The 12,871-nt window shown below is 47.5% G+C and overlaps 1 protein-coding gene across 1 annotated transcript in view; it reads right to left on the bottom strand.

The window, feature by feature from the left end:
• Positions 1 to 12,871, bottom strand: part of C2CD2L (C2CD2 like) — a 92,184-nt gene that overhangs the window by 35,760 nt on the left and 43,553 nt on the right. Inside the window, exon 3 of the mRNA XM_061550902.1 lies at positions 3,096 to 3,194. Within this exon, the coding sequence (XP_061406886.1) occupies positions 3,096 to 3,194 (99 nt within the window). The remainder of the gene's footprint in view (positions 1 to 3,095; positions 3,195 to 12,871) is intronic.

Below are 12,871 nucleotides of genomic sequence, written 5' to 3'. Positions count from 1 at the left end.
GGAATCGAACTCGGGTCGCCAGGTTCGCAGTGCAGCGGCGATAACCGCGACAGGACCGCTCTCCCCATACATTGATGCCCACCTACACGGTAGTCTCATCATCAGCATCATCGTTGTCGTCACCAGCCATGATCAATCCACTGTTTGGCTCGATGAGCACCACCTCAATGCTCATTTGAGAAAAATCATTAATCATTTAATTGTTTTGATGAATTAATCGTGGGGTTTTTTGACAGGGGTAAGAAACATTCGGCCATCAGATGTTTGAGAAAAATAACCCACGGAGGACCAGCAGCGTATACATCATAACATTGCAGACATGGGGCAGCGTCTGCTACGCTGCAGACAACCAACACTGTACGTTTCTGAATGTTTCGTTAAGTTTCGTGCTGTTTTTGTGACCGTGACTTTCACGTGCACTGCATCGCTTGGTGACGGAGTTTCAATGGGCCCTCACCTGCTTTAGATAAAGTCGATGAAGGAATCAACGCATCTGAAGAGGGCACAGCTCTTCAATGGGAAACAACTGCGGAGCTTTCCACACACGCTCGTCTGTCTCACCGTCACGGTTTATATTCCACGCTCCGTTTTATTTATCCCATCGTGGGAGAAAAGGCGGCGCTCGCTGCTGCGTTCCCTGCCATTCGACGTTATATAACGCGGGCGGTCTCTAATGCCCCCCCCCCTGGCTCCTGCCTGCTCCCCGTCAACCAACACTAAGCGGCCGTGCCAAGCTGTGGCAACGAGGCGTTGGGCACGGGAGCCGGGGGATTTACAGGCACCGCGAGCGATGAAGGTAGACGAGAGACGGTGTGCTCGTGTCCACAGGCAAAATTGTCCTGGTCTCAAACCAGCGTGAGCCCTCTCTCACCTCGGTGGCTCACGCGCTGCCACCGTGCAACAGTTCAGAGCTCTGGAGAACTTTCTACACAGACCGGAAGTGCGTGTAGTGTATGTTAGGGCAACCGTGTGCGACACCGGCGAGGCTTGTGCCTCACGCAAAAGAAGGGGCCCCTGGGGGTTTCATTCACAAATTGGGAATCGTTTCCGAAGAGACGTTTGTATGTTCACCCCGTGTTCTGCGTGGGTTTTCCTCTGGCTTCACTCACATAACTTAAAGAAAACAATCTGTAGCCGCTATTTGGTAAAACAAGCCAGTGTTGAAAAATCACCGACAAATTACTCGATCGGGATTACACAGCAACACCGGACCCAATTGCGAAGACCGGACCCCTCACCTGCAAAAGAGGGTCGTGAGACTCTGTGAGGCTTTCCTGGGTAAACCAAGCATCACCTTCTTGGTTCTTTCGGTAAAGTCACGTAGAAGGGAAGTAATAAAATAATAAAAATAAAACATAATAAAATAAAATTATTCTCACGACGTTTCGGCTACAACGCAAGCAGCCGTCTTCAGGTGAAGAATGAGACACTGCCAAGCTAGGAGCTTATATATTGGCAGTGTCTCATTCTTCACCTGAAGACGGCTGCTTGCGTTGTAGCCGAAACGTCGTGCGAATTATTTTATTTTATTAAGTTTTTTGTTTTATTATTTTATTATTTCCCTTCTACGTGAGTTTACCAAAAGAACCAAGAAGATAAATCCCTGCAGTCACGAAAGCTTTAAATCGAAAGTTGCAACTTTACATATTTCAACAATAGTGGACATTATCTATTTATCTTACACATGGGGCGGCATGAATTTCAAAGAAGACCACAAATCCACCATTACATCACCCGCGTGCGTCTTGACTCATCCGTTTCGCGTGACATCAGCGGCATGGCTTGGCTTTTGCAGCGTAAAAAACAACCTGGCACCTCCTGAGCCACGCCGGGCTGGCTTGGTTGTAATTTTCTTTTGAAACATAAATACCTCCCGAAAGTTACTAGCCTCTGATTTTCTCAGGATAAACCCGACGACAATCTTAGCGGCAAACTCGGGAACGTGCAGCAACACCGCTGTAAATGTTTCCCTTTTTCGCTGAGCAGAGAAAAACAAGGGGCCACTATGCTTAATGAACAAACCTGCCTCAATTCTGTTAAGTGTTCTCTGGTTCTACCTACAGTCGAATGTTGATAAATCACTGCTGGGTAGGGATAAAATCTTTATTTCCTGCACGGCAGGCTCCAAGTTATTAAGCTCAGGGCAAGCCAAGCTTATGCAGCCAACTTTCACTCGGAGCAGAAATGCATTTACATATCTTTTGCCAAATTAAACTATTAACATAGTTGAAAAAATACATCTAATCAGACTAGACACTGCCCACACATTTGCACGGGATCCACAGCCAGGGTGGAGTGTGGGTGGGTAGAGGGGAGGCGTCAATGTCTGCGCGACGCACGAACCGAGCTCAACGCTGTGGGGATGTGGGTGACGTCATCGCACAGCCGGCCAGGAAGCCAGCGAACAAAACTTTGTTTTACAGGGACTCCTCTACTTACGAACGAGTTAGGTTCCAGAGGTTTGTTCGTAAGTCGATTTGTTCAACTTTACTCCTGTCAATTCCAAACATGTTGCCCGGCATTTACACAAAACAACAACACAACAACAGACAATGAAGGCGGCCCAGGCAGAAATTCTGGGAATGCTGGGTAATGACATCGAGCAAGCTCCGCCATCTGTTGCGTGGTGGTTGAACTTACGACTTTTGGTCCCAACAGGCAACTGGACATATGGACAGATTTTTTCGTATCTCTGAAAGTTTGTAAGTCCAATGTTCATAAGTAGAGGAGTCTCTGTATAATCGAGGTTTCCCCTCACTTTATGCGGGTTCAGTTTGTGCGATTTTCGCATATATATACATGCGGCTAACCGATTTCTTCCCAAAATTCGCTCAATGCGGTTTGAATTCACTCGCTTTATATGCGGCTATGCGGTCGGACGTGGGACAACATTATTTGTGTGTACTGTGTGCGCTACTCAGGCAGGCAGCTGTCTAGTGGGGTTTCACTTTGCGTGCCCTTTTCTTGGGACGCATCTTCCGTGTAAAGCGAGGCGAACCTATATCGCATGAAGTCTGATGGGAAACATTATATTTTTTACGTAAATATATAAATCATGTGCATATATGATCACTTCTGCTGTCTGCACAACGTACCATGTTACTGTCCGATTGGCTGTCCCCGTAGGTCACGTTGATCAGCCGTAATGCATCGTGGGTCGGTCCATCCTCCTCGAAGGCGATCTGCAGCGAGCTCTGCAACAGAAGCGACGTGAGGGAGCGGCGTTAAAATCTCGTGCCATGGCAGGCGGTCATTAATATGCTCAACCCGACAGACCACAAAATCGAGAACGGCGCAATGGGCCCCGACTGAAACAGTAAACCCGTTGGTAATTTTTGCAGACACATGGGACACGGAGGGAACAGCTTGCGCATTAGTGAGCATCGCAGGAAAAACAGCAGAGGTCTGAAAATGCTGTGCTAAAATGATGGCTCTCAGCATTAAATGACGTGTTTCCTGTTGTGCTTGCAAACACATTTGCTTATTTTTGGTTTGAATCCACGGCAATAAGGATGGCGGAGTGCAGGCGCAGTGGTTAGTGTATCGTGTTCTGCGAAGTCAGCGATCAGAGTTTCATACCCGGCCAGGGCGAACTTCAGTGGCTGAATTAAATGTGAATTGGTCCTGCACCCTCCAACCCTCCCCCCTAGCATCCCCCCCCCCCCACCGTTCCCACCCCTACCTTCCTGTGGTAAAATTTTGTTAAATAACACCGATGACTCACACGGGTTCGGGAAGCAGCAAAATAACACATTGCTGCAAATGATTACCTGTTTTCGTTATTCGCAGTAAGCATGAGAAACTCTTCAAAAGCATGGAATAAATAAATAAAAATGTAAATTTGCTACGTAGGAATGAATGGCTTCATTCATTTACATGCTCCTATCAGTCTAAAAATCAAACGGAAAATACAGCAACCTCACGATCGTTGCCGAGTAAAAGGGGTGGGGGGGGGGACAATGGCCCAGGCACATTGCTGTGAGCGAAGAACGATAGTTTGGCAAGTGTAGCGGCAGCTGAGAAACTGTTTTGTGACTGGGATACGAATGCGGGTGGGTCGCTGGAAAGCTTCTCACAGCTGGAGCATACAAATTGGACAGCACGGTGGCCAAGGGGGTAGAGACACAGGCAGGAGGCCCGCATTTAGAATCAACGTGCGTTTTAGAGTGCTTGGCTGATATAAATGTCCACGTTGATAAGCCACTTCGTTGAGGTATTATTTGTGGCCATCTTTAATCAAATGATGGCATGCATTTAGCAACTGCCTCTCAAAGTCCAACGAATGCTAGAAAGCCTGGAACATTTGCTAAAAGCCATGATATCCATCTAAATATTGAACAGTGAACATCAGTGAATCTATACCTGCATGGAACACAACATCAAGCCGGGCCCACTCAGCAGAGTGATCAATTACGTTAGAAATCACGCGATTTAATCACTTGCAATCGCTCTATCCACATCTGAGCGATACGTTTCAGAAGAATTAAATTGCACGGCGTATTCAGGGTTGCAATGACCGAACGTAGTTTGCAAATGCGTGCACTTGGTGAAATGCGTCGTCGTAAATCGACGAGCAGATTTGATGCTTGAAAATCGAGTCCGTCTCTACTGTAAGCAAGCAACTGGTTGTGCAACTGGTTGTGCAACTGCTCACAACAGGTTGCAGAGACATCCACACACAGGTGATTCAGTTGCATGCGGCCAACTTGCACGCATCACTGCATGCACCCCAGCTTCAAGCCTCAACACCCTTCCCCAAGTGCTTTGCATTGCCTGCGGTGTTATTATTTTAGCCCAGAGACAACAAACACATTTCTCCAACGCAAGTTCTAAACTTGCTCAACACAGCTTTAACCCAGAACCAAAGTCAGTTCAGAATAAGACTACAAGGAGGTAAAGGCACAGCGCTGCAATTGCTTGCTCACACGCCACTGCTGACAGAAATGTCTCCTCTAGAGACGGCTAAACAGAGCCTCTCTAGATCAGTGTTCTTCACCAACTTGCAGAGGGGTGGCCACTTTCGCCGATAAGACATCATCAGTGCGAGCGCCGCCACACCACTTGAAATCATTGGGGTTTGACAGTAGCACGATGATGCTGCGTGGTGTTCTCACTATTTGTGTATTGTCGGAGGCCGCACTAAAGGCCACCAGGGGCCGCCAGTGGCCCGCGGGCCTTGCAATGAAGAACGCTGCTCTAAGGGGTATAACACCTGCTCTTCCATGCTGCCCCAACATGATGGAGAGGTGGGTGTACCCATACTTTTGTAGAGAAGTTCCGACGGACGCACTCGGAGACGGAGGTAAGTTAAGGGCTATCGCCAGGGTTTATTAAAGCTGTTACAATACTACACAGCAGGGTACACAACTCCCAGGGGCTAGGGGGGTCCTACTCCGAGTCCGGGTCCCTGCCGGCTAGCTCCGGTCTCTCTCTCTCGTGTCGGATCGTGGACTCTGCCGACTCCACCGAGCGAAGAGAGAAGGACCTCTACGGCTAACACCGGCTTCTCCCCAGACTCACCACTCGATCCCTCTCTCTACCCCTGGTTCCCTCTTCACCCTGTTTACTCTACCCGTTCCCACAGTGACCCCGCTTACGTCCCGGGGTATCCCTTAAGTACCCTAGGAGACGTGACGTCATCGCACTGAACGGCACACCTGACGTCATGTCCCCATTTTACTCCTCTACACTTTTACCCTCACCACACACGACCTGCAGATCGACATTGCTGGGTGGACAAAGGTGAGGGGTTTAAATAACTCACACCAACGTTTATTTTTGCATGTTGGAAACTGTAACAATGTCTCTTTGGAAGGTACATAGCAAATAAAAAATATAGCAACGTGGGAACTCAAGCCCCTTGGGTGAAGCTATCGACACGTAGCAAAGACAAAGGTCCCCCCCACCCACGTATAGCCTCAACAAACTTTCGGGTCAAGTTCTCTTAGCAAGTAGCCCCTAAAAAGGCCTGCACGACACACGAAGGGGGAGGTGGCCACCAGCACCATGCCTGTGGTCACATCTTCCCGCGCACGTGGTCAACATCCTCACGAAATACCTCGCACGTTGGGAGGAATTGAATACACCGCTATTCATAGCCTCGGACTGGATGTTCGACACAAGTGCGCTCTGCTGCGTTCAAGATGTGCAAAACACAATACCCACCAGCGTCAAGCGTGCAAGCGGGAACGAGGATTATAATAATTAAGATAATTGCAGAGGGTCGTGTTCTCCGTCTTGTAATTGTGCTGTGAGAAGAAGCATGGTTGGATTACGGGAATCGTGCCCATGGCTATTGCTGAACAGCAAACCGGCCACCAGGTAGGTGAAACACAGTCACGAGCAACACAACAATTACGTTCATCCAGCAGCATAACGCAGAAATATTAGCTCATGATAATAATATCACAAGTGGCGTCACGGCGCAGAAATCAAATCTGTACTCGACGAGAAACACCCCCATATAACAGAATAAGTGCAGGTCGGAAAACCCAAACACCACAATGCACAAGAAATGCACAATAAAAGAGGCAATTTTACCATATAAGACCACAATGCACTAGTTCAGGAACTGCTGGTGGTTTTTTCGCATATGCACAGTGGCCGTGCGTGACTTTTACACGTTTTTACTTGTTGTTTCAAACTTACGGCACAGAAACTATAAAGGAAATTATTTCTTGTTTGTATTTATAATGGCCTGGAAGAGTCGTTATCGCCCGCTTCAGATCGCGTTTCGCAAATCCGCTCTCCGGGGACATCCGCAGGCACTCGTTCATATCGGAGCTGGACGGAAAGAAAGAAAGAATATCGATGGTGGAGCGGACGAAAAGATGTGACACGTGATCACGGAGTGTGGTGGCAGCCAGCGGGCAGCGGCGGGGGCTTGCCCTGCTTGGCTGCCCAAAGCCACTTGCCAGGCGGCCGCTCTCCAAAAGCGGCAGCTGTGCACATGCCAGCTGCATTATATTAGGACCGTGCTAGAAACTCTGGATTCAAAGAGGGCACTTCTACTGCCGGCCACAGTGGCCACACACAGCAACAACACTAGCATTCTTTGTTCGCTGCACAAGCATTAATAACCAGTCGGTGGAGGGGTGGTGGGGGGGGTCTGATGGGGGGGGGGGGACAACTATCGGTTGGATCGTTAACACAAACATTAGCATTGTGTTCGGTTCTGGCGCAAAGAATATCGCTTACTAAATAAACAGCAGAAACCGGAATGAGAAACAATGTTGTGAAGTGGGGGTTAAAATGGCTGGGTTTGCACTGTGTGGTATTTACAGAACTGGATATGAGAACTGGATATGAAAACCGGGCATGCTTGTTTCTACGCATGTAACTCTCTGTTACGTGCGCATTTATACCGGAATGCATGACGGTTCACTCCCAAAGCGAGCGTACTCAGGAATTGGGGGGCCGCTAACGAATTCAAGAATCCAGTCTCTTTGTTGCCTCCGGTTTTTACGGCCTCATTTGTATTTTCTCGAACTGTCCGTCGCGTTTGCGCGGATATGTCCGCCTCCTAAGAGTAAATGCAACACGGAGCAACGCACTTGCATAAGGGCTCCACAATGGCTATGAGATGTTAACTACCTCGCCTAGTATACAGGAGGCCGTGGGTTCGATCTCGACCCTGACGCCTGCTGTGTATTTCGAGTTTGCATGTTCTGCCCGTGGTCGCGTGGATTTTTCCATGCGTCCTCTGGTTTTTCCCTCCGGGGTTTTTGTTTATTTGGCTTCTATACATTTCCGCATGATAAGCCACTTCGATGAGCTATTGTTTGTGGCCAAGTCGCTTCTGAAAAAGTGCCATGTAGCTCAGCGGGCCCTTACCTTGTAACTAAATAAATAAATCGTTCCTACGGATCATGAACACCTCATTCTCAAAGCACGCACTCCGATTCGAGCGCCAGCGCTAGAACCGACTGACGCATCTTCACATCGTCACATGCCCAGCATGCACACTTGGTCATGCACGTTTCCAAAAGGGGGGCAAACTATGTCCTTCTTCACTTTCAGCCTCGGGAGCGGTACACATCTCGAGTAATCCCGTCAATCAGCGCAGGAAATAGAACACAGCAGGTGCCAACACATTGCCGAAGCTCACCGACCACCACGCGGACCCCCGTGTCCTACGCAGTCCCCCATAAATCTTTGTGTGTCCTGAAAGAAACTGACCTAGGGCTCTTAACGCTCGGCCTTCTCCAAGGAAGTTGAAGTATATCCCAGAACCCCGCGGCAGCTGTTTGTTTTAAAAAGCGACGTTCATATGATGTGGCTCGCAGGGTTACTTATAGTAACGGTGATGATTTAAACTTGTAACGCGGTGTGCCGCACTGGATTCACTTGCCCTCGTCGGAGAGAGAGAACAACTTGGGAGGCGCGAGCGAGGATCCACAGACGAGCAGAGAAAGGAATTGGCCAATCAGTGAGCCGGCGCCAAATTCATCCCCAAGCTCTGTGGTGCCTCTATGTATTAAGGTGTTTTCGGCCAATGAATGAGTTTACGCAATTTCGGAGAAAACCGGAGCGTCCGGAGAAAACGCGTGCGCACGAAGGGGCAGCTCACTCTTACACCTGTCAACCACTATGGTGTATATTCTTAGGTTTTTTTCGGTAAAGTCACGTAGGTAAAAAATTAAAATTAATAAAAGTAAAATAAAATAAAAATCACGACGTTTCGGAGGCAACACAAGCTTCCGTCTTCAGGTGGAACAGTCACAGCACGATAGCTGTATCAAGTGAGAGAAATTCCAAGAACACAGTATTTGTATATATACTGGTTGAGGGTGGGAGGAGCCAAGGTAGGCCCTGGATATTATTTTTGTGAGGTTCGGTGCGGCTGAAGCACGCTGTTAGAAATGAGCCTTTGTTGTGTAAACTAGGTGCGAATGGTGTAGAATACGGGTACACTATGGTGTACCCGTATTCTTGTACAGGGAAATTGAATTTTCAGGTCCACACGGCGGACAGCCATTTCTTCGCGGGCAAAAAAGAAAGCCTATTTTGTTTGTGTTTCACCCGTGTGATGGGACTGTCGGATGAACGTTGAAATTTATAACGGTACGGGGTTACCAATAAAGTCTGAATTGGTCCAGAGTAAGGTAGGCACTGATAAATGGTTGACAGGCATGCTAGATTTGAAGCATTCGTGACTGCAAGGAACCATACTCTTAGTTTTTTCAGTAAAGTCACGTAGGTAAAAAATGAAATTAAAATTAATAAAAATAAAATAATAATTGTAATTTCATTTTTTACCTACGTGACTTTACCGAAAAAACTAAGAGTATGACAGGCATGCACTCTATTCCAAACAGATAAAACTGATGGAGTCCTCATTTGCCGCACCGCATTCTCCCGACAAGCCGGAGTATGGCACCTCGACACCCACATTTTCCGTGATTCACCAACCTTCGCCTCCAGCGATGGATTACAGGCGTGTGCGTAGCCACCACCGCTGGAAGGCACTTGTCTCCGTTCCTGTTGTAGGTTTAGAAAATAAATAATTGAACATGAGGCACTCGTTAAGACGACGGCCGGTGTTTGTTCTCGTAATTGTTTCAGCTTTGCTGTCGTGTGTGTGTGTGTTTTTATGCAGAGCTTCTAATTTCAAAATTGTTTGCCCGTTTAGAGGCTCCACAGTGATGAATAGATCCATCCACAAAGTGGAATGCGGCATTATCTAATTTATCACACATGTGGTGCCGCGGCGCAAACAAGCTCTCGATTGTTCACAACAGAGCATCACATTATTCTGCAGTAGCCCTCAAAGCCAAGAGCAATAAGCGCGCGCACACACACGCACACTTGCACCCAATGCAAGCTTTGTTGGTGATCGTATCCGGATGAGTCAAAGCTCTACGATCGCAGTAGACAGAGAGGGGGGAAAAAATGTGGTTGCACATTGCTTGGTCAAACTTCTATTGCAGAATCGGCGGTGAGAGGTGGGTGTGCAAAGTGTAAATTGGCATTTTAACACGTAGGCTTTCGCAACCAATATGATCCATAATACAGAGTTTTTTTACCACGGCCTAACCCAAAAAACCCGTATTATGGGTGTTAATTGTCAGCTGGATGATGGGATAGAGGGCGGTAGTTCGGTGATCAGCACACTGCGCTACGAACAGGGCCACAGCTGAGATTAATGGTGACTGACGTCTGCATCACTGGCACCCGTTTTGCATTGCTGCAGAAGGATACGGCTGCATCTAAGCTGAACGCAAAAAAGTGACCAACGTAGAAGTAATAAAAAGGTTGCACATAGAAGAAGATCTGACGATGCGGGCAGTGATGAAAAGGAAACTGCCACTATTTCGACACAGACGTCAGATGGACAACAGAAAAATTAAAGTGTGTTTGTTTGGAATAAGTATAACCCGTAAAAACAAAGTTTTTCACTCTAAATCCTTTATATGCGTGGCGGCTAGAGTCCTCTCGTCCTCTGGCTTGAGATGGCTGCCACCTATGGGTCAGATGATTGTCTGCAGTATTAAACAATTGGTAATTAAATATTTAATTTGTTTTCCCTAAACAGTGTAACATTTTGGAAAAAAATTTTCACGAACATTAATTGCCTCGCACAACGAGTCTGTGTGCAAAATGTCAGCTCGATTGGATCACGGGAAGTGGGTTAAAAAACGACCGAAAGGTTTGCACGGTCGTAAGCAAGCAAGCAAGCACGCAAGCAAGCAAGCAAGCACGCAAGCGAACTTAATATAAAGGATTTAAAAATGAAAGGAACCGGAAAGAGAAGAAGACCGAACAGAGAATGGCTTGACGACGACATAAGAAGAGATTGGTGCCAGAAACATGTGGCCACTACTTGAGCATATTGGCACAAGACAGAGGAAAGTGGAAACCAATGACGAACTGTGCAGTGAATACCTACAGGCTATCTGCCCATGGATCGTCATGATAATGATGATAACCGAATCGGTCGTGGGCCAACCCTTCACCGACCCGCATGGTGAAGTATGATAAAACAGCCCCCATTCTGTGGACACGTCTTCACCCAGCAGTAGATTGACAATGGGCTGTTACTTTTGTCATGATGCTGTGAAAAAAAAGTCCAAATTCTCCTTTAAAGAAAGAAATTTAAAAAAATCACTGACAATATGGCAAAGGTGGGGACAAACATTATTTTTCTCCTGAAAAGAGACCGAAATGTTCCATCCATTATGAACAACCAAGCCAACATTCCAACTAATAAGTCTCCTGCCGTGTGTTTCCATGACCGGTGGCCCAAAGAGCCTGGGTCTATCCACAACCAAAATCAAGCGCCGGTCCACGTGCGGTTTTCCCGACACTCGGTGACCATTGCATGTCCATGGGGAGAGAGCCACTCCCAATCTTCTCACTGCAGTACGTCTCTACCCCTTCCACACCGCCTGCTCCCATCAATTCTTACTTTTCAGAGTAAAGCAGAGAGGCCGATTGATAATCCAGAACTCACCAATTCACTCCAGTCAGCCACTCGCTCCACCGGTGGTCAGTCGCATCCGTTATCAATCTTCTATCACGAACACAATGGTTACTGTTCTAGTGAACATCACTCACCGATTCCTGTTGAATACTCGGTCTACCAGAATGTTTGATCTCATCCGTGATGTGTTCAACCACCAAACTGAAATTGCAGGTTAAGAAGCTCAACGTTCTGCTTATTCTCTCCCGCATCTCCTCCACTTTGGAATTTCCTCCCATCATCTATTTTGCAAAGTTCCCATAACCTTGCTCAATTCACGAAACGTGTCAAATCTTATTCGTTACACCTGTGATAGTTGCCATTTTGTTGCTGGCCATTTTGACATGTTTTGGCCATTTTGACATGTTTTGTCCCTTTGGGCCTGGTCGGCAACTATGTGTTAAAATAGAAACAAAGCAGCTAGATGAGCAGCGATTGCGCAAATATAAATATTTGTCGTTGCCTCTAAAGTTTCCCCGAGCGATGGACGGCATTAACAGCTCATCACGATTCCGCTTTGACCGCGTGACACAGCGACTCCTAATTTGCCAAGGGCAATCCCAGAAAAGAGAGCACAGCTCCCTTATGAAAGAGCGCTTCCCCCCGGCCCACTTACAGGGCTTGGCTTGGTACGGTTGCCGTGGTAGTACGGGGTTTGCCCACTCGCCCAGTCAGCTTCTCGTTTACAGTAGTTCGTGGAAAGCTGCTATGATTCACCCCGCTCACCATTTAGCGCCGAGACTCTCTGTGTTCAACACGGCAAGTCGGTAGGCAGACAACTCTGGGCAGGTGTGGCTTAAATACCCGCAGCCAGAGTGGATTAGGTGCACGCGTGCACAGGGCCACACCAACAACGCATTTGTTGTTCGTACCAATGCACTGTTGATTTTTGTTAATGACAATGAATGCGTCGTTCCAAATGGGTGCTTCGTTCTCATGCGGGTGCGTTCTTTTGGATCGGGGTAGAGACTCTCTTCTCAAAGGTCACGGCCTTGGACAGACACGTGACCAATAAAGTACTGTATTACCACCCAACCTTCCAATGCCGCTTTCCCACAGCCAGCCACCCACACACCCACCCCCACCCCTGCCTTGCAAATGCCAACATGTTCACTCTTCGGATTTCAGTGTCGCAATGCTGATAGAGTCAGCATGCGCAAACCAAGGACTCTCTGCATATTTTGAGCAAATCAACTCCTCAATAAAGGTAACCAGACAGCCAGGAAATATGTTTTACACACGCATAGAAATAGTATTAAATTTGCTTTTCATTCCTAGTGGCTGTGTGGCAAAGCAGTCGGAACACTGAGCCAGTACTGCTGAGAGCCTGGGTTCAAATCCAAGATGATAAATAATAAAGGAATGATACAGACCTATGGAAAGCAGCACTGACATTGAAAAATGGGTTTA

The sequence above is a fragment of the Lethenteron reissneri genome, chromosome 13, assembly GCF_015708825.2.
Source record: "Lethenteron reissneri isolate LAM-NWPU_2019-01 chromosome 13, ASM1570882v1, whole genome shotgun sequence".
NCBI classification, from domain to species: domain Eukaryota; kingdom Metazoa; phylum Chordata; class Hyperoartia; order Petromyzontiformes; family Petromyzontidae; genus Lethenteron; species Lethenteron reissneri.
The sequence above is the reverse complement of the archived record's forward strand: the minus strand, read 5'-3'. Positions and strand labels throughout refer to the sequence as shown.